Genomic DNA, 22,338 nt, shown 5'->3' with positions numbered 1-22,338 from the left:
CTCAATTTCAGAAAGGTGGGAACACCTCTGGAGAACCTCAGCCAGCTCCTCTACCCACTGGGAATCGAACTGGCAATCCTGCAATCTGTATATATGGATATAAGACATCCATTAAGATGGGTATGGGGTACCTTTGGCCCTTCAGACATTGCTGAACTCCCAACTCACATTGGCTGATGGGAGTTGTAGGGACTGCACCTGAAGACCACTTCTCCCCATATGAAATGAATGAGACCTTGCAGTCATCATCTGAAGCCTTTCTTCGTATGCCTCCTCCATGAGAGGTCCAGAGGGCAGCAACATGAAAATAAGCCTTTTCTGTGATGGCTTCCCACTTGTTGGAATGCTCTCCCCAGGCCCCTTCGTTACATATCTGTAGGTGCCAGGCAAAAACTTTCCTCTTCTCCCAAGCCTTCAGCTAATTAAGCAATCTATGGCTTTTTAAACTGGGGTGGAGGGTTGTTGTTTTATTTTGCTATTATAGTTATTTACTTACTTACTTACCGTAATATTAAAGTACTAGGCTTAGGCACATCTCTCTCTTCTTTTATTCCCTCTTCTTTCAACCTGAAATCAAAAACACATTTCTAAATTTGTTTTCCTGGTCTTTCATGCACCAGAATGTCAAAACAACAATGGTGGTGATAGATAAAAGGTGGACTTCTCTTATCTGCCATCTTGAATTAGGTGAGCTGCACTGCTGGAAATCCCGCCCCCAGTGGTGTCAATTGGTTACTCACGCCCCACCGCCACCCCCTAGCAAATACCATCATCAGAGGAAATATTTTTCCTGAGGACCACAGCAGGAGAAGGAAGGGTAAAATCAGGCTTCCTCAACCTCGGCCCTCCAGATGTTTTTGGCCTACAACTCCCATGATCCCTAGCTAGCAGGACCAGCGGTCAGGGATGATGGGAATTGTAGTCTCAAAATATCTGGAGGACCAAGGTTGAGGAAGCCTGGGTTAAATTCAATGCATGTCTTTTTATGTTCTTCAGTTTCCCTGTGCCCCACATCTGCTCTGATCACCATTAGTTGCCCCCCTCCCCCCCCCCCCCGTGATGCGATTTGCAGTGCAAAAAAACCAGAACTTTCTGCAAAGGCATATTTAATGTTGTTTGGACCTTTCTGGGTCATTTGCAACTTCTTTCACCCAGGTTTCAGTACTTTTCTCTTCTTCCTTCTTTTGAGATTCCTGCCACTGACCCCACCTTGTTCCAGTCTCCAGAGCAACCCACACAGCAGTTCTTGTCTCCTCTTCATTTGTGCCTTTGCAATGTTCATTCCAGTCAAACTTTCCCTAAAACCAATTCCACTGCATGATTCAGAATGTTCTGGAAACACCTGAAAAGCCACTTCTCTCACCTCTGACTTTTACTGGATTGGCCGGTGAAGGAGACTATCAAAACATCCTTCCTGTAAACAAATAGTGAATAAATGGAAAATTAATGCTTGACACTCCCTCAAATAAAATAGATGAAAGCAGCAACGTTATTATAGGGTTGGAGGAGAAAATCAATTCAAAGCCAAACTATCAAATTCAGAATTTCTGGGGGGAAATATGCAAACCGAAATGGAGCCATACTTCAAAATTTGCACTTATCTGAATTTTGTGATGCAGCTCTGAGGCCAAACAATGTTTACAAAAATGCATATGTTAGGAGAAAGTGTGAATAAAATTGAAGATATGACTGAAAATAACATACAGCAATATATTAGGAGAAATAGCTGTCAACGTTTTCCTTTTTTTTAAGGGAAATTTCCCTTATTCCGAATAGGATTCCTCGCAAGAAAAGGGAAAAGTTGACAGCTAGCTTACAAAAATGTGCACATTAGTCAAGACTGCATAAGAAAACATCCTTGTTAAGGTAACTTCACAATAAAACGCTGATGAATTTTCATGAGGACTTTAAAAAACAACCAACTGCTCCAAAATGTGGAGAGCTGAATTTAAAGCTGAAAAAATGAGAAGCCAGGAAAACTGAAATAGACAGAGCCTTCCATCCCTTGTTTATACTGAGTTGACCACAATGCCAAAATGTGCAGTTTCTCTGCCAGTGACTCAAGCTTTCCTACAGCATCCTTCCCCAATAGAACACAGCTCTGGACTGTGCAAGTTCTGACTGCAATCTTTGCTTTCATCAACTCCCTCCCTCTCTCCATCCCCTGAAAATATAGCCCCTGTGCCAAATCAGTTGTCATTCTGGAGGAGCTTCTAACTCTCAGGAGTAGCAGTGGGTGATTCTGTCAATTACAGTTCCTCACAGTTTCTTATTTTTACTGCTGTAACTGACTACAAAGACCTCATGAAAAGTCATCAGTGTTTTAGTGGGAGTTTCTCCTAATATGACCATTTTTACAAAGCACATTTTCCCTAATATTTATATTTTCCGTCTGCTTTAGAATGCATATAAATTAGTTCTCACAAACCTAAATTTTTTCCAGTAATATATACATTTTTATGCATATTTTACCATCTACATTTTTGTACAGATTTAGTTGGCTGCAGAACTGTTTTGGAAAATTTGGAGAAATGTGAATTTTGAAGGATGGCTGTTTTTCAGTCCTCATAATGTTTTGAAAAGTGCAAAACAGAATGCTATTCTAGGCTGCATCAACAGAAGTACAGTGTCCAGATCAATAGAAGTAATAGTACCACTCTGTTCTGCCTAGTCAGACCACACTTGGAATAGTGTGTCCAGTTCAGAGCACCACAATATAAGAAGGATGTTGAAAGCTGGAACATGTGCAGAGGAGGGCAACCAAGATGATCAAAGGTCTGGAAACTAAGCCTTATGACAGCGGTTCTCAACCTGTGGGTCCCCAGATGTTGTTGGACTACAACTCCCATCATCCCTGAGCTCTGGACTTGCTAGCTAGGGATGATGGGAGTTGTAGTCCAACAACATCTGGGGAACCACAGGTTGCCTTATGAGGAGCACTTGAAGGAGTTGGGTATGTTTAGCCTGGAAAAGAGGAGACTGAGAGGAGATATGATAGCCATCTTCAAATATCTGAAGGGCTGTCACATGGAGGAGGGAGAATGCTTGTTTTCTCCTGCTCTGGAGGGTAGGACTAGAACCAATAGCTTCAAGTTGCAAGAAAGGAGATTCTGATTAAACATTTGGAAAAAAACTCTTTGACAGCAAGAGCTGTTCAGCAGTGGAAGAGGTGGTGGACTCTCCTTCCTTGGAGTTTTTTAAACAGAGGTTGGACGGCCATCTGTCATGGATGCTTTAGAAATTCCTGCATTGCAGGGGGTTGGACTAGATGACCCTTGGGGTCCCTTCCAACTCTAAGATTTTATGATTCTGTGAAATGCAATCTGAATTAGTCTTCCACCATTCCTACTGAGGAGCAGATTTGGGTGGCACGTGGAAGGAGGCGAGAGCAGGAAAAATTGGAAAGTCCAAAATTGCTGAGAGACTAAGGGAAAACAGGAGGGTCACACTCTCCCTTCTCTCTCCCAATAAAGTCCATCAACCAAGTCAGCTAAGTCTCTTGGGGGTCAAAACTGGGCCTGAAGCCAGACTGAAACGGGCCCAGATTATTCACTTCTTAGTCATAGGTTCTACAGATTACAGCAGAGTATTAACAGAATAGCTTCAATGTTGCAGAAGTGAAAAGGAGCAACTGAAAAGGTGGAAATGAGAAAAATCTCTTCTGTAGCGCTTGGCAGCCAGTACCTGATATGGAGCTTGGTCACATTTGGACAAACGGCAGCAGCTCTGGAAAAAGCGAGGACGGTGCTCACCGAAAGCTCGTTATAGCTTAAGCTGTTTGAGAGAGGGAAAAATGTTGCTGTTGCTATGCCTCAGCAAGGTCTTTTATGCAGGCATATAGGTTTCCTGAAGGGATGTGGGTGGCGCTGTGGGTTAAACCACAGAGCCTAGGACTTGCCGATCAGAAGGTCGGCGGTTCGAATCCCCTGCTCCTGCCAACCTAGCAGTTCGAAAGCACGTCAAAGTGCAAGTAGGTAAATAGGTACCACTCTGGCAGGAAGGTAAACGGTGCTTCCGTGCGCTGCTCTAGTGTTCGCCAGAAGCGACTTAGTCATGCCGGCCACATGACCCAGAAGCTGTATGCCGGCTCCCTCAGCCAATAAAGCGAGATGAGCGCCGCAACCCCAGAGTTGGCCGCAACTGGACCTAATGGTCAGGGGTCCCTTTGCCTTTACAGGTTTCCTACTCTTCCTCCCTCCCTCCATCCCCGCCACAGAGATTAAAACCCAGATGGTCTGCAATGGGTGTGATGATTTTTCACATCCACTAAGCCTCTTACAGCATCAGTCTTTTAGACTGGCAGCTCTGGAACTCCCTGCCTATTGACATATGGCAGGTGTCTTCATTGTACTGGCTAGGATGCGCAGCCAGACGTGTAATTTTATGAGGTCTACTTGTTTTCTAGTTCTGTTGATCTAATCTGTTATCAGTATTACTATTACTTGAAACTTCCTTTTTAGAATCATTTTCCCCCTTTCCTTTTTTTTATTATGTACTTACTCAAGCTTTTTGAGCTTATCCACAGTGGAAAATATTTCTGTAGTTTTGATCATTTCCTGCCTCTTCAGTCTGTTGTCCTGCAAGCTAAAATGCAGCAACTGGTTAATATGCCTCCCAAATGTTCACCTGATTAATAAAACAGGCCACGAGGCCACCTTTCTCCTTGACAAAACAGGTGAAATTACTTTATGTCTTCCAGCTGATGGCAGTTTGGAAAAGCTCGCATCAAATCTTCAAGTCCTGGGGTTGAAATATTTCCACCGGCTAACCTGAAAAACCAAAGGTGACATCACTATAGTAATGTCAACAAACAGTTTGAGAGATACCTAACAGAGCGCCTCCCCCAGTATCAACCCCCTCAGGCCCCATTATTGGAAGGGGAGGTCCTGTCATTGGTGGTCCCACCCAGGTACTGCCCAGTTGGCATTGACCCATGACAAGGCCTTTTCAGTGGTGATTCCCCATTTATGGAGTACTCTCGCTAGTGAGGTGCATCAATCTTCCTCACTTTGACTTTCATGAGAAATTTAGAAACATTCCTGTTTACCCAGACATTTGATGGCTGATAGGAATTGGCTGTGGCAACCCAGAAATTAACAACTGTGAGGGTGCATGAGTCCATTTAAATGTATTTATTTATTTACTGCATTTGTCTTTCACCTTCCCCCACCCACCCTGGCCAAGGAACTTAAGGTGGCCTACACAGTTCTCCTCTCCCTCATTGTTTAATCCCCACAACAACTTTGTGAGGTAGGTCCCACTGAGAGCCTGTTACTGGCTCGCAAGGTCAAACAGCAGGGGTGCCAACTCCTGGGGGCCGCACCCTTTTGCCTCCCTTATTTGTTTGAAGGGGGCAGCCCCCCCAATGTTAAAAATGTCATGTCAAATGAGAGGAGTCAGGAATGCAGCAACAGTGTGGTTTCAATGACTAGTGCCTCCTTCTCTTCCTACCATAAAGGGGAAGGGGGGAGAAGCAGCCCCCATTCGGTGGCAATATTACCCCCCCCCATCTCCCTCACAAATTGGCGTCTGTCACCCAGTGAGCTTCATGGCTCAGTGGGGATTTGAACCCAGGTCTCATAGGTCCTAGTCTGAAAACTTCATCATCCTTCAAAATATTTTTATATGGTTTTTTAAATAGTTAAAGAAAAAAGTGCTGTTTTCATTGTGCTGCTTAAACATTTTCAAGTTCGCTACCCTGGGCTCCTCTGAGAGGAATGTCAGGATATAAATTTAATAAACAATAATTTAATAATAATAATAATAGCTCTTCTGTGGGGAAGGAGCATAGGAAAAGATCAGAAATAGCCACCCCCTCTCATTTACAATTAGCTAATATGAAGGTTCCTTGAGGAGCAACCATTTATAGAGTCTATGCTGGCTTATGCAGGCTGGGGCTCTTTAAAATGGAGAGGCTCCTCCCACCAAAGGCGGAGCTGGCAACTGAAAGGAAGCTGTCACTCCTATATAAAGCTCAGTCTAGAGCTGGCTGTTGCTGAAACAACACATGTTGGATGAGCCAATCTAAAGCTTATGGAGGGCCACTGAAGTTTCACTTCTACATTGGGGACGCTATTGCTCAAAATGTAGCTGGTGGTTTGAATTAAAAACTGCACTAAAAGATTCAAAACAGGGCATGTGACATTGGGGCAATGCTTACTGGAAAGTTGTCAGGCATTTGATCTTCGGCAGGGTCTTGGACAGGACAGCGGCAAACTCATTCCCACATCTCCTGCTCCTAAAGCTAAGAATAAAAGCAAAAGGCAACTGTGGTTAGTAAAATAGCAACCAGTTTTCCCTTCTAGCCTAGCTGGATAAGGAGCTCAGCACCTGATTCTTGCAGCAGACGGCTAGCATCTTTCCCCACGGTTGCTCCATATTAATGACTTGCTTCAAACGACTTAACGAGTTGTATCCATAAGAACGTAAGAAGAGCCTGTTGGACCAGCCCAATGGCCCACCTTGTCCAGCATCCTGTTTAAACAGTGGCTGACCAGATGCACCAATGGGAAACCTGCTAGCAGGACATGAGTGCAAGAACACTTTGTCCTATTAAATTGTTTTTAACTGATTTTTAGCATTGCGTTTTTACACTGTTGAAATGTAACTCACTCTGGGAGCTCGTGCTGGTGGGTGGGAAAGAAATCTTTGCTGTCTATTTTGTTTCTTCAGGCTGTAAACCACCATGTGTATAGTAATATAGAAAGACAGTATACAAAGTAAAAGCGAGGTGAAGAAGGACTGGTATGCACCTATTCATCTGTGCAAGGATGGAGAATCTGTTGGCCTCCAGATGTTGGACTTCAACTCCCAGCGGCCCCAGCCAATGTGGCCAGTGGTCAGGGATGCTGGGAACTGCAGCCCAGCAACATTTGGAGAGGCCCAGATCCCTCACCTCTTTTGAGCCTGACGTGTCAAGGTGGCCTGTGCTTCTTACCTCAGGCTCTTTATATTTTCACAGCTGCCAAAGACATCCAGATAGTCCACTTCCATGGGGCATCCCACAAAGTCCAGGCATACCAAGTGAGGGTGGCTGCTGCTGATGACAAAAGCCAGGGCAGCCATGTCCAGCGGCATCAGCCGGACGTTTCTGAACTGATACCTGAAGTTTAGCTGCTTCCCGACATGCCGGGCCAGTTCCTGGTCCTGTGTCTCGTGCACACAGTGGCACAGCTCAGCTATCCTAGGCCCTGTGAGAGAAGCATCCCCCAGTTTCTTCAGCATCTGCACAATGATGGCTTGACGTTCCTGGACCTGGGCATCGCACTGCCCGGCTAAAGAGCTGAGGAACTTCTGGCACCCGCGAGACGAGAGGCCAGACAGGAAGACGTGGCAGTTCTCTGTGAAGGGCACCCTTGCTTCTCTCTTCATCGTCCACTTAGACCTCAGGAAGAAGTTCTGCTTCAGGAAGTTGCCATCAACTGCTTTGCTTGTCAGCAGGAAGAGGGCCGCAAAGAACTCTTGCAGGCTGAAGTGCACAAAAGTGTAGCCAGCCTGTGTGTGTCCATTGCTGGTCTTTACCTCAAAGGACACCAGGAGCCCATACAGGCAAGCAAAATCCTTCACGTCTTCTGGGACCTCGCCAGCATAAAACAACATCTTATTTCCTTCCAGGCCCTTGAAGGCCAACTCAGAGAGGCCTGCAAGAGTCGCTTCGTGTTGACTCAAGTCGACTTCTTCGCTCAAAGCCCTCAGCTTCTGATCCTTGCCTATGAAGGTGAGGAGCATCTCGATGTAGAACTGGGTCATGGTTTGAGGGAGCTGGACTCTCCCTGCATCATGGAGGAGCAGATACTCCAGGCAAATGCAGACGATATTACACAAGGCGGGGATATAACACATGCTCAGGAGTTTGCCATTGCTTTTCAGGTGAGCGATGGCTTTCTCCTTGAGGGAATGCTGGTGGAAAAAATAGCCAACGTATTCCTCCACCTTTTCACGGTCAAAGCCACAGATTTCTGCCAGGAGGGTGTCTGTTTTCAATAAAGCATCCGGGACTATCTTTGGACGGGTCGTGACCAGCACGGTCGAGCCTGGCAAGAATTTCCCAAGGCAAAGACTTGCAAAAAGGTCTGATATGGAGAGAGGGTTGAGAGGATCTGGGAAGATAGTGTGAGGAGGACCTGGGAGCTGGACGTTCTCCACAAACTCGTCCAGTCCATCAAATATCACCAGCGTGCGCTGGGCGTCTTCTAGGATGTGTTCAAACACAGCATCAGGGCAATCTTCTGGCCTGAGGAAGAAGTCGAAGAGAAGTTCTTGGAGAGAAAGTTTTCTGCTGATCAGGTTCAGCTGTCGGAACTCAAAGAAGAATATCAGCTGGAATTGTGGGAGGCCTCCCTCTGCCCACTGCTGGCAGATCTGGTGCATAAGCCTTGTCTTCCCCATCCCTGGTTTTCCCAGAAGGACAACCTTGGTGGTCCCCATGTGGACACTTTCAAAAAGCTCAGACAGTCTCAGGGTGGTGTTCCTGTGCTCCTCTGTATCGTGCAGAGCTATCTCCCCCCTTTCCCTCATCCGACCACCTTTGCTCTGACGAATCACCAGGTTGACGAAGGTTTGGCTGAAAGGCGACGGCTGAGCTTTTGGTTCAGTTGCTTCTGCTGCTCGGATCATTCCGTATCTCTGAAGCATCGAGGTGGTGATGAGCTGCCGATATCTTTCAGCAGAATCTGATAAAACATGGAGGAGGGAGAAAAGGAGCAAATATAGATCCACACTACATGAAAACTAATTTTGTTGCTATGGCTTCTGCCAAATAATGTTGGGAATTAGAGCAAAACCCACAAAGAGTTAAGGGTGGGCTGAGCAGCCAATTCCATCTTGTTTAAGCCTTGCTGGCATTCTGTCAGAGTTCTGTTCTACCCCATTCTGCCTGTGAGTACACATTTTGTGCACACTTCTTTCATAAAATGCACACTTCTTAATGCTTTCTGCCCGCCCTTTAGTATGTATGTGGAGCGTTGGTTGGTTGGATGGTTGGTTGGGGTTGGGGTTGGGGTTTTTGTGTAAGTCACTTTGGGTTGCCCTAGCAAGAAAAAGTGACTTATAAATTTATTAAACAATGATGATGATGATGATGATAAATAACAACTTGCCTAGCCGCTGCTGTTTGGACTGTTTGCCGTTGTTGTTGTTGGCAGGGCTGCTCCATGGACGGCGTCTTTCAAGTCCTGTAGGGCAACAAAGGCAACAGTGACATTACAGCGGCATCACCTCTTTGGAGATGGCAGGGGCCCGAGACCAGCTCCCTTTCATAGGAATTGGGCTTCAGCAAGAGACTTTCTCTCTGGCTCAGGCCCCCGGTCACAATTTTGGCAAAACACATTGACATCATCATTGTGCAAAGGGACAGCACATGTATCCACAGCACACATTTAAAGCACACACACCCTCCCACAAAAAATCCTGGGAACTCTACTTTGTAAGAGTGTTGGGAGTTATATGCTATAAGTAAACTATAGTTCCCAGGATTCTTGGGGGTAGGGTGTGTATGCAGCCTTAGAAGCCAGATTGATTTGTAACTAAGTAATCCTTGGGCATCCACACACACAATAAATTTATATTCTGCATTTTTCGTAGACCATGCATTTTCTGCATTTTTGTAGACCATGACTCAATGTGACTTACAGATAAAATAGAAACAGCTAAAAACATAGAAAAGACAATAATTTAAAAGCAATTAAACACACACAAAAGATCTGTTAAGAATACAGATAATTACAATAAAAACATCAGAGCACCAGTCCTGTCCTTAAAAACTGTCAGTTCCCAAAAGCCTGTTGGAACAAGGAACTCTTTACCTGCTGACCGAAGGACACAAAGGGGAGCCAGTCTAAATTCTCTAGGAAGGGAGTTTCAAAGTCTTGGATCAGCCCCTGAGAAGGCCCCTGTTTTCCCAAATTAATTACTGTCTCTGTCCCATTCCCTAATCTGTAGCAGGGGAGGAACCCTCAGTTGAGGGTTCCCCCCTCCATCAATGAAATAAATAAAATAAAATAAAATACACTGGGGTGGCTGCATTGTGTGACTGTTTCTTGACCAGGAACAGTTGCTTTTCTCAAGGAGCACAAAAACGAAAGGGTCCTTAGCAGGAGTCCAACACTGCCAGAGGAATGAAGTGGGCCTGGAGCCTCAATGGAAATTGAGTCCAAGCATTCTGCTCCAAGGTTGACTTGGGCCCTTCCCAAGACAGCTCTCCTAGTTCAAACCATCAATTGCATTTCACCAAGAACAATCTTACTTGGGGTTTTTTTTGGGGGGGGGGGCTGAGGAACTTCAGTAATAGTTGCAAGGTAGATATAAGAAATTAGATTTATTAATAAGTTTAATTATGATAAAAGTGTGTATTGGCAATAAGTAATATGAAATTGAAATATGGAATAGATGGGAGGTTGGGTCTTTAGTGTTAAGACCAATATATGTTTTTATTGTTTGCTAAGAGAATTGTGTGTCTGTGGTTGTTCTTGTGTGTAATTTGGTATTTGTGGTTTTTTTTTCTTTTCTTGTTGTATCAATAAAAAAAAGGAATTTAAAATGAATATAAGAAGGAATATGTGTTTCTATTTTATTTTTTTTAGAATTGTAATGTGTTTTGTTCTGTGTGTTTTATATGTTATATTTGTTATAAATGTGGAAAACTAATAAAAAATTTTGGGGGGGGGGAGAAAAAGAATTTTTTAAAAAAGCAATCTTACTTGTTGATGTTGACGGGAAGCAAGCTGAAGCTCCTTTCAAATCCTCTCGTCCTTGACCTGGAATCATCAATTTAAATCAGCGCAAGAGGCAGTATTTCATAACAAAGCTTATTCTGTATATTTGTGTGCATGTGTCTGTATGCATTAGTACCAGATTTATGTAGAGGCTGGCCCATTAGGGCAAAGGAAACGCTGCCCAACCAACCTCAGTCCTGCCCAATTATCTGCCCGTCACTGGCTTTGGCGCCACCTATGGTTGGGCTCCATGCCTTCCGCCCTACCAGCACCAATGAGCACCAGACACCACTGGAGTCAGCATACCAGCACAACACCTGATGAATTGCTTATATAAAGGGTGGTCATTCCTTGTCTGGCACAGCTGGACTCTACCATGACCACCATGAATTCCCTTTCAGTTGCAATTAAAAGCAGCATATGGAAGTATAAGCATTTTGAGAGCTGATTGAAGGGACATGGGAGGTTTTCCAGCCAACTCTCTGCTCAGTGTAGGGCATGAACCAGAAGGCATTTTCACTATTGCAGTACTTTTCAAGATCTGGGAACCCAGTGTCTTTTTAACTGAAAAAAGCACCTTGAGCAAGAGCTACTATTTTTGGTGCAGGTCCCAGAGACAATGATTTGGAGCGCTTCAATAACTTGTGGCAGTTTTACTTAAGCTGCGTTTTCCATGAATTTGCATTGGATGTAACAGAACTTGCACCCCGTTGACTTGAAACTGAAGCTCCTTGTGTCTTCCATGTCCCTAAATGCTTTGTTTTCCAGCATACAGGGGCTAAAAAGCTCCCCTTCCACACTGACTGGGTGGCACCAGGAGGCTGGAGACATAAACCTTGATGCAAAAAAAGTAATGGGGATTTGACTCTCCATGATCCCAGACCGCTACCCCACTGGCCGAGACTTCTTCTCAGCTGCTTTAAATTTAAACTAAAAGCTGGGAGGAGAAACTCTGCACATCTCTTGCATCACATCTCATGCGGGGTGTGTGTACTGGCTCTAAAAACATATGGAAAAGAAATGAATGAATGGGAATTCAGACACAGTGGTTCTGAACAAAAATTCATTTGTTTTTCATTCATTTGTTTTTGTGGGGATAAAAAAATGTCTGATTTGTTGGGTCTAATGCCCAGGGATAAAGCTTGAAAAGCTTGGCCTGAAGGCACATGAGGCCACCAGGAATTGAAGCCGGGGCTTTCTGTAATACAAAGCATGCAAAGCATCACTGAGACACAACCCCTCCTCTGACCTTCTCCTGACACACTCATGAAGACTATTTCCAGATGCATGGGGAGGTTGCATTCCATGCAGACACTCTGTACGAAGGCTTTGAAGACGGGAGCATCGACATCTGCAGCCTTCAGAAACATGTCCAGGACCAGTGAGACCTTCTCATGGGAACTGGCTGTCCCCTCAATCTCATTCAAGGCCACCCCTGGGAGAAGCTGCTTGGCTTTTCTCAGGACCCACTCTGGATGGTGACTGAGGAAGTGCACCAGCTGCGGCCAAGCATTCCTGATGGCCTTCTGGACGTCTGCATCGTCCATCCAGAATGGAGGCTGGAAGGAAAAGAGAAGAAAGATGAAATGGTTGCAAATGGCTGAAGCAAATATTAGTACATAAGCCCTGCCAGGATTTTAAGGCCCAAAATGAAAGGCTTGTTCACACATTACACTGAACACAAGCTATCTCTACACAGAAATGAGTTGAGTGAAAGATTTGTGTGAAAACCACTTCTTGATTTGCACAGATCAACAAGTCTGAGTGTACACAGACTGTTCACTCACTGAATGTCAGAGAGCAGGCTGGGGCATATAGTTTTAGACTTGCTGAAGGCACCTTTCTCTGTTTTTGGTCAATGACTCAACCATTCCTTACTATCTTTTAATAATCTTTTAATGGCTCCTCTGTCAGACGGTTTGCTGGAGAGGGAAGGCTGAGTCCAGCTATTTAAAGTCTAACTTTCAGTTTAACCCTCCAAGCACTGATTAATTCTAACTTTTCTTAGACCCAGAAATTTATGAGGATCAGGGCCACCACAAACTCATAACACCATAAATGTCAATCCCACCCTTCCTTCAAATGCACCCCAAGGCAATAAACAAGAGTGTTTGCTTTAACAAATAAAAATAAAATTGAAAGAACCTCTAGTTTTTTTTAAAAAAACCTCTTGTGAAATATATCACTTGTTAACACTGTGAATGTAGGTTTGAATAACTGTAATTAAATAATTGGATTTATGCTCATCTAAGGCAGCTAACAATTCATGCAAATATGTATTTTAGAAAACTGATCTGACAGTAAGAGCTGTTTGGCCATGGAATGAGCTCCCTCAGAGGGTGGTGGACTCTCCCTCACTGGAGGTTTTGAAGCAGAGGTTGGGTGGCCATCTGTCAGGGATTCTTCAGCTGTGATTCCTCCATTGCAGGGGGTTGGGCTAGATGGCCCCTGAGAACCCCTTCCAACTCTACAATTCTATGGTTCTATGAAGGGAATTTCAAAAATGCCCTTGTGGCCCCTTTTACACCTTCTTCCATTCCCTGTGATTCTCTTAACTACCACCCCTAAGAAGATCGCAGCAAGCTCGTCAGTGTTTGAAAAAGAAAAGGTTGTGACCTCCTTTTTACTCCTTTGCCTAGTCCTCAGACCTTAGCTGGCACAAAAAAGTCTTGGAGAAAGAGTATTCTTGCAGAGTATTGCTGCTTTTATTCTTAAAAAGTCTTCTTCTCCAAGCACGACCGACAGCTTTTACACACACCAAACGCAACCAGTTTTCTACCATCCAACCAACCCACACCAAACACTAACATTGACCACTCTATATACAGTCATACCTCGGGTTGAATGTGCTTTGGGTTGAGCGCGTTCAAGTTGCGCTCCACAGCAACCCGGAAGTAACGGAGTGCATTACTTCCAGGTTTCGCCACTCGCACATGCGCAGATGCTCAAAATGACATCATGTGCATGCGCGAAAGTGGCAAAAAACGACCCGTGCAAGCGCAGACGCGCCGTCGCGTCTTACGTTGCATTCAGGAGGCGAACAGGGCTCCGGATCCCGTTCGCATCCCGAGATACCACTGTATACAGGTACAATTTGGTGAAAGGGTGCATGAGTCAATGCAGGCCACTGACTCATGCTGACTTAGTTCTTTTAGCATTAAAGAAACAGCAGCCAATTTTTAGCTGGCCCCTCCTACCGTCGTCATTCTGCAAAAGCAACTCTGTTGGAGTGGTCCTGCTTATTCCGGGCTCAGGGGGAATCTTACACCGTGGGCTTCATATTATCTGTGCCAGGGAGTAATGTCTGCCATTTGCAGAGAGATGTTTTGTCAGCTGAAACTTCCTGGGGATGAAAAGGAAGAGAGTCAATTCCAAAACACAAGAGGGAGATGGTTTGATACTTTACTGGGTGCAGCCTGTATATCTATTGCTCATTACAGGTGGTGGGTAGGAATTGCTTGCCAACATTAGATTACGCTGGTTAAAGTATTTGCTTGTATAAAAGTGGAGGATATCCACACAGAATGGGAAAAATGTTAAAAATATCTTTTAATAGGAAACCGGAAGCTTTCCTTTTGGGAATAACAAACTCAGATATTCCTAAAAAGGCTAAAGAGATCTTATTAAATGCTACAGTCGCAGCAAGAGTTCTCATTGCGGCAAATTGGAAAAGCGATAAAGTCCCGTCAAGATTAGAATGGATTCAAAAGATGTCTGACTACGCGGAATTAGATAGCATGTCAGAAAAGATAAAAAAATAAACCAAAATAGGTATTTATCTCAAAATGGGAAGTTTTTAAAATATACTTGAAAAATAATAGTAGTAGTTTAAGGTCATATGCAGCGTTCGAATAATTTCAGTAGCAGTGTTAAAAATATGGTAAAACCAATGAATGGATTAAGGCAGGGGTCTGCAACCCGCGGCTCCAGAGCCGCATGTGGCTCTTTTACACCTTTGCCGCAGCTCCGGGGCAGATACTAGCGAGGGGAGGAGGCGCATTGTGCACCCCGACACTCCCCACTGTGGCGGGCGCTGTACTGGCTGTGACGTCGCATGGGGGCGGTGCGTGCGTTAGTCACGCACCGTCCCAACGTCACCTTCCCGCCCGCCCGCCCGCTACATTGTAAGGGGCATGTACGCTGGTCACTGTTTTGAAGGGAAGTGAAGAACACACACACAAAAAAGGTAACTTGTTAATTTAACGTTTATTTCTATGAGGAGGAGTAATTCTGAGGGGTCAAACAAAGAAATAATAAAAAAGTGGCAAAAAAGTTATTTTTAGAATGACGAGTTTTGCAGCTCCCAGGTTTTTTTTCTTCGGAAACAGGTCCAAGTGGCTCTTTTTGTCTTAAAGGTTGCAGACCCCTGGATTAAGGGATATTGAAACTGAACAAAACTTGTTATGTAATGGCAGCGAACAATTAATACAGACTCTGTAATAAGGAATAGATGGGAATTCTGGTGCATAGAGAAAGACCACTTTTATTTTATGTATTTTATGTTTTGAAGGTTATTAGTTGATGCATTAATTCTCTCTTTTTTGTGGTGATGGAATTTATTATCTTTTTCTGTATGGTGTGTTAATGTGAACAGTAACAATAAAAATTTAAAAAATAAAATATTAAAATAAAATAAAAACCTCTCCCTTAGTCCATAAAAAAAAGTATTTGCTTGTATGGGCAAACCAACCAATAGGATTCAAGTAAGAGATGATAGGCAGGATTATGATCAATCTGCTTAAAAATTGATGTTTTCTGTTGTGTACTAAGTGCAACACAATGCATGAAAACATAAATCCACATGCCTTGTTAGGACTACTCTTGGTCGCCACCCTCCACTCCAAAGTTTTGGGGATATTACCCAGTGCTTTTTTCTCGGAGGACGCAGCGGTATGCGTACCCCTAAACATTTTGTGAATCTTTGTACTTTTGTCCATTTACTGTATTTATTTCCCCCGATTTGAACTATAAAATGGTGATTTTCGTGAGTCAAAATGAGAGTACCCCTAAACATTTCTTTTAGGAAAAGAAGCACTGATATTACCTATTATTTAGTTTAATGTATAATGCATTCACCTCTGTAAATGCTATAGTTCAAGGTGGTGCAATCCGCAGCCCACAGACCACATGTGGCCCATAAGGTCTTTTTTGGCAGCCCTCAGCAGCATTCAAGAAAAAACATCATAAACCCTTAAACAATTTTTTTTGCATCATGCGTTGTTAACGAAAGCACATTCATCTGTGCATTAAATTTGTTGAATAATTAAATTTATTAAATCTATTATTTATTTAATTATACATACCTAATTAAATATATTAACTGAGCATTTTAAATAATATTAAATATATACAGAACACTTTAATTTGTGATATGGAAATTTTATTCAGTGTGTGGCATGTGGGTTCTGCGTTGAAGTACTCTTGCAGCCCACTCAGTATGAAAAGTTGGCCCGCCCTGTTATAGTGGTTGTCACTGAACATGAATCATAAACATTTTAAAACATATTTGGCAAGAAAAACAGCCTAAAAGAGGGGAGACCCACCCAAAACACCCAATGAGGAGATATATATATATATATATATATATTTGTCCAGTAGCACCTTAGAGACCAACTAAGTTTGTTCTTGGCATAAGCTTTCGTGTGCATGCACACTGAAGGTATCTGAAGACGTGTGCATGCACATGAAAGCTTATACCAAGAACAAACTGAGTTGGTCTCTAAGGTGCTACTGGACAATATTTTTTTTTATATATATATTTCGACTGCGTCAGACCAACATGGCTACCTACCTGAATCTAGACCCAGTGAGGACTGAGCGTGGTCAGTGGCTACAGAATACTGAGTGTCTCTTGTGGTGGGTAGGCGGAGAACCGGGGGCAGGTGGGGGGGAGGCAGTTGAATGGAATATCCCAGAAGAAAACATGGCTGGCTGAGATCCAGAACAGGGGCACTCAACACTGCTACATGTCAGTGCTGCAGTTATGTAAAACCAGATGAGCAGGGAAGCGATCAAAAGACTACAGTGCTACCTCTGGTTAAGAACTTAATTCATTCTGGAGGTCTGTTCTTAACCTGAAACTGTTCTTAACCTGAAGCACCACTTTAGCTAATGGGGCCTCCTGTTGCCACCGCGCCACCGCCAAGCGATTTCTGTTCTCATCCTGAAGTAAAGTTCTTAACCCAAGGTACTATTTCTGGATTAGTGGAGTCTGTAACCTGAAGCATCTGTAACCTGAAGCGTCTGTAACCTGTAACTGTACTACAAAGGTCCAACTGGCGAAGTTTTGCTCATGTTCCTGCTGAGACGTATAGTGGAAGATTTCTGCTTTGTCATGTAGGACATAAAACCTTGTTAAACAAAGACAGCCAAAGAAACAAAGAACTGGGTACCTACCAGAAATCTGCAGACACTAAAGAGCAAAAGCACGGAAATGAGAGAGAGAGAGCTGATTCTTGCCTCTTTCATCTTTTTCTGTTTGAAGCTTCTGAAACATAGCAATGAAATGTTCTCTATGCCTGCCTGTGCCAAGGGACTGGCACTAAGTGAAAGTAAAAGTGCCCGGAATTCCCCAAACTCTACGGCAGAAAGTTAACAACTTTATCGGACTGAAATGGGTAACTAATCGGAGATTAAACAAAACTTTGTCCTGCTGCATTGCACCACAGCTAACTTGGCAATTTTAAGTAATTTCTATCCAGGGGAGCAAAAATTTTTAGCCAGGCAGTGTGTTAACTCCTTCCCCCACACAGGAACGCAAACGCCACATCCGATCTCATTACAGAAAGTTGTGCAAAGACCAACTGCCACAAACTGCAGGGAGACTGAAGCAATCGGGCAAAATGAGCTCACGAAGGAGCAGGCAATGCGAGGGTGAGTGCCAGCGATGCACCAGGAACCCCTGAAGCCACCACCATCTTTGCCCAGGGGCATCATTTCGCCTTAAAATCCCACAGCACAGAGCAATGGCCTCAGCTTTAAATGTGCTGAAAAGTTCAAACCTGTGTTACAGATCCAACTACAATTCAAACCCTCTTCCTCCGGGGATGAGATTCCGTTTCCCCATCAAGGAAACAAACATCTTGCAAGATCAGATTAATGCAACTGACCGACTAACACAGAAGCTTCTTCAATTGCTTCTTCAACTGCAGTTCAAGACTGATCCTTCCACCCTCCATTTTATCTGTTTGCTGAACAATATTCAAACACATGGCCTTTTCGGCCCCCGCGCAAAACATTCCTCTTTAGACAAGCCTACCCAGATTCTTAGAAAGTTGAGGTAATTTCAATCTAGTTTAGCATTTTTAATGTTTGTATGCTTTAGAGTAGGGTTGTAAATTTTTCCTGATTTTATTGTTCTAGCTTTTATAAACTTGAGGGTATTTTTTTAAACAAAAAAGTAGTGTATGAAGTTCATGAAGCAAACAAACACATACCCTTCAGTACGTTCAAGGAGAGACCAGCTCCTATCACCTTGAGTTCCATCTGACTGAAAACAACGCAAATGTCCTTTCTCCTTCCTGTTTTCCTATCACTGCTAACCCATAATTTGAAACTGGGCGTGTTCTAGTATTGAAACTCTATACATTTCAAATGTAAGGATGGCCCAATCTGTCAATTTTGGTTTCTCTCAGTTTCTCATTTTTCCAATGGATTCAGCTCTTCCCATTTCTATATCAGTTTTTGATTTATTTTTAAAGTCCTCATGAAAACTCATCAGTGAATTTCTTCTAACGTACAAGTTTTTGTATGCAAGCTTGTCTAATTTACACATTTTTGCAAAGCAGTTTTGTCTAATGTAATATAATGCATTCAGCATCTTATTTTCCTTAACATATATTGCATTTCTATGCACATCCCAGAACATGCATTTTAAAAGTGTGGCTGTGCTTCCAGTTGTGTATTGTTCTGGAAAGTGTGGACTTGGTGGGATCGCCATTAAATGTGAACTGAATTGAATTTCCCCCATCCCCATTCCGATGCATGCTACTCTCATTTTGATAGTATAGTAAGAAATATCCCATACTCGCAAATCTGAGGAATAATAAAATATTAAGCCAGCTCTTCCTGGTAGTTTTGTTCAACTCTTAATTAACCGAAACTGTCACTTTCATACATGTGTGTTCATGGGGCCTTTGCAATTGGTAAATTTATTTATGTTATTTAAGATAATTGTTAACTCAATAGTCAAAGAGATACTTTATGTTGCATTACATTTATATTTATCCATTTGATAGTATAGTAAGAAATATCCCATACTCGCAAATCTGAGGAATAATAAAATATTAAGCCAGCTCTTCCTGGTAGTTTTGTTCAACTCTTAATTAACCGAAACTGTCACTTTCATACATGTGTGTTCATGGGGCCTTTGCAATTGGTAAATTTATTTATGTTATTTAAGATAATTGTTAACTCAATAGTCAAAGAGATACTTTATGTTGCATTACATTTATATTTATCCATTTGATGCTTTTCAGCTAAACCCTCAAAGCAATATAGAAAGGTAAAAAATCCCCCAAACAGCCCCCCCCCTAAAATTACAAAACAAGGCAATCTTGGAGGCTAGACTCCACAACTAGGCTTTGCTTCCTACCTTTCAGGAAGTCAACTGTATCACTGGTAAAGAAATCTGTGTCTTGCATTAGTTATACGTGTGAAAGCAGCCCTGTTTAAAGAAGTTTTTAATGTCTGATGTTTTATCATGTTTTTAATATTCTGTTGGGAGTTGCCCAGAGTGTCTGGAGAAACCCAGCCAGATGGGTGGGGTATAAACCATAAATTATTATTATTATTATTATTATGGACAGCAGAGAACTCTGATGGTTACATTCCAAGGCATGTGCAAAGTGCTATAACAGCAGGGAGTCCCTGTGAGAGCGATGCAGCAGGTGCAGTAGCCAAGGCACTGAGGCGTCAGTTTTACTGAGGATGTCTGCCTTTGTTTGGGGCTATGTCACCTCAGACAGTGGTGGGTGTCTATCACTTCCTGTCTAGTGTTCATACCAAGAGGGAGGGAAATCCCGTCACCTAGAAAATAAAGAGAACTAGCTCTCTATAGAGGATGACAGCCTATCATTGAATAGAATTGTCTAGCCCAGCCCCCTGCAATGCAGGAATCTCCATTAAAGCATCCATGGCAGATGGGCATCCAACCTCTGCTTAAAAACCTCCAAGGAAGGCAAGTCCACAACCTCCTGAGAGAGCCCCTTCCACCGTTGAACAGCTCTTAGCTTTTGGAGCATACACAGTGGCTAAAAGCTCCTCTCCCCTGCTTCTTGGGCGACCTTAGGAATGGAAAGCGAGACCCTGCAGGCAGCAGAAAAAGTAAGGGGTCTTTGTGCGCCCCCGCCATGTCTCCCGACCACCCCATCGCTGTTCTCCTCAGTCCCAGGCAGCACAGCTGTGTTTCCATCACCATCAGCCCTAGCAGGATACTTAGAAACACCTGGATGTTTGGGAAAGGCGATTTCAATAGCGTGTGAGGAACACGTGCACGCTTCCCTCAGTACAAGACTTACATATATAGGATTAGAGGTTTAAAGATTTCAAGGCAAGCAACCACCTCCAGCACCATAATTGATGCTTTTGAGTTATGGTGCTGGAGAGCACCATTATGGTGCTCTTGAGAGTCCCATGGACTACAATAAGATCAAATGCATCCATTCTTAAGGAAATTAGTCCTGTGTGCTCACTGGAAGGACAGATCGTGAAGCTGAGGCTCCAATACTTTGGGCACCTCATGAGAAGAGAAGACTCCCTGGAAAAGACCCTGATGTTGGGAAAGATTGAGGGCACAAGGAGAAGGGGACGACAGAGGACCAGATGGTTGGATAGTGTTCTCGAAGCTACTAGCATGAGTTTGACCAAACTGCGGGAGGCAGTGGAAGACAGGAGTGCCTGGCGTGCTCTGGTCCATGGGGTCACGAAGAGTCGGACGCGACTAAACGACTAAACAACAACAACAAAACCTCCTTTTGCTCTTTCTACAAATTAAAATCCTCATGCGTCGGTAGGACTTCCCAGTAAGCAGCCTTTGCGCCTCTGCATTTCTCGCATTAAATTCCTCGGGACTTTCCAGGTTTGAGCCCGTGCGCCTCCTTTCCTTTGCCATTTTCCAATACCCTCAGAAGAAAAGGCAAAGCCGCCAGGGAGCCCTGCGAGTGGAAATCAGACAAAAGCGCCATCTCGTGGCCAGAGAAATCCCACGACTGCAGGAAAAACCAGAAACTCAGTCCGCTTATTTCGCTCTCTCCGAAGCTCCTACATACCTTCGACAGTAAGAAGACAGTCATCCTCCTTCGGAGCGGCCAGCACTCACTTTCTCCCCCTAGTCTACTCCATGCCTCGGCGCGGCAAGTGCAACGCAGCTGCAAAGCGGCCAGCCGCAGCTGCATGTCAGCCTGGCAGCAAGAGCAGCATTGAATCCGAAAGTGAAACTTGACTGGGGCTACTGTTGAAAGGCCTAGCCAGAAATAGGCAAGGCATTGCTAGGAAATCATGTGTTTGTAAGGCAGACCAGGCTGCCTGCAGCTCAGCATCTCTGAATGATTTAAGGCAAGCCCAGCCAATGCGCACCAACTTTGCCCAGCTGGATCAGTGCAGGCTTATCCAGGCATGCTTCAGCACACCTTCCTGAGGTTGGGCATATATAACTTTTTTAAAAAGAAAAGATAGGTTAAAGGAAACATGCAAAGGGTGCGTATTAACATGACAGGCTTAAGACAGCACGGTATCTCTACTTACTGATAATCTTAACACTTTCTTTCTGCTTCAAATTTTCTTTTTGATATTTGTAGATGAAGAGAGAAAATAACTAAAAAGTTTCATAATCAAGAGTTACATTGAGGCAGAAGGCAGACATCATCCTTTATACTTGTGTGAGCAATGAACGCCTTCCATATTTTCTTGATTGGTTCCATTATCTTTTGCCCCCTGGTTACCCCTTAGTATTTGTGTTGATTTCTCTAAAAGATCACATTGCCAAATCTTTTGGCACCTCTGGTCGATATTTATGTTCTGAATCAACTTCCACTTCTGAGCTGCACCTGCTCATACAGTCAGAATGAAATGACTTAACAGACTCAGTGTGGAGACTTAGATCTTTAAGAATGATATTTAAATTTTTAAATAGAAACATATTAAATAACACCAGTTTGGGTTTCTCAAATTGTAGGGGGATCTAGAAGTATTCCCTGGAGAAGCACCTTTTTAAGACCAAGGACTCAGGTATTTTTGATTTGTGGAGGAGAAATGTGAAAGTTGATGATCTTTCTTTTCTGAAGCAGGATATATTGGTAGGGAAAGTCAGAACTACACAGGGTAGCAGGGTGCTTTTGTTTTGTTTTTGCAGTTAGCTTTCTCCTCTTGTATCTACAACCAGTTCCCATAAAAAAAACTCCAAAGCTCTCCTAAATTGTAATTCCCTCTGCTGACCCTGCCCTCACCAAGACGAGTCAGGTAACCTCATAGAATTGCAAAACTGTAGAGTTGCAAGGGACCCAAAAGTTCACCTAGTCAAACCCCCTGAAAATCAGGACTTTAAACAGCCCTTTAGGCCTTTGGAGGTACCTAAATTTCCCTAGTAAGTACGAGGGATTACAGAGGATATACAAGGAGGTTTAGATAA

The 22,338-nt window shown here is 43.5% G+C and overlaps 1 protein-coding gene across 2 annotated transcripts in view; it reads right to left on the bottom strand.

The window, feature by feature from the left end:
* Positions 1 to 21,126, bottom strand: part of NLRC5 (NLR family CARD domain containing 5) — a 57,082-nt gene extending 35,956 nt beyond the window's left edge. The window contains exons 1-13 of one of the 2 annotated variants that reach the window (XM_081203647.1): positions 20,981 to 21,126; positions 13,910 to 14,055; positions 11,962 to 12,271; positions 10,698 to 10,754; positions 9,099 to 9,173; positions 6,938 to 8,672; positions 6,161 to 6,244; positions 4,686 to 4,769; positions 4,501 to 4,584; positions 3,685 to 3,774; positions 1,364 to 1,414; positions 505 to 567; positions 2 to 85 (exon numbers count right to left, since the gene is read on the bottom strand). In XM_081203647.1, the coding sequence (XP_081059773.1) occupies positions 2 to 85; positions 505 to 567; positions 1,364 to 1,414; positions 3,685 to 3,774; positions 4,501 to 4,584; positions 4,686 to 4,769; positions 6,161 to 6,244; positions 6,938 to 8,672; positions 9,099 to 9,173; positions 10,698 to 10,754; positions 11,962 to 12,271; positions 13,910 to 13,918 (2,726 nt within the window). In that variant the 5' untranslated portion in view covers positions 13,919 to 14,055; positions 20,981 to 21,126. Of the gene's footprint in view, position 1; positions 86 to 504; positions 568 to 1,363; positions 1,415 to 3,684; positions 3,775 to 4,500; positions 4,585 to 4,685; positions 4,770 to 6,160; positions 6,245 to 6,937; positions 8,673 to 9,098; positions 9,174 to 10,697; positions 10,755 to 11,961; positions 12,272 to 13,909; positions 14,056 to 17,108; positions 17,410 to 20,980 lie in introns of those variants that run through there. The other variant, XM_081203648.1, reaches the window with a different exon arrangement.
* Between the last annotated feature and the right edge of the window lie 1,212 nt (positions 21,127 to 22,338).

Source organism: Podarcis bocagei (assembly GCF_964188305.1).
Source record: "Podarcis bocagei genome assembly, chromosome: 7".
NCBI classification, from domain to species: domain Eukaryota; kingdom Metazoa; phylum Chordata; class Lepidosauria; order Squamata; family Lacertidae; genus Podarcis; species Podarcis bocagei.
Note: the sequence above shows the minus strand (reverse complement) of the source record. Positions and strands in the feature narration are given on the sequence as shown.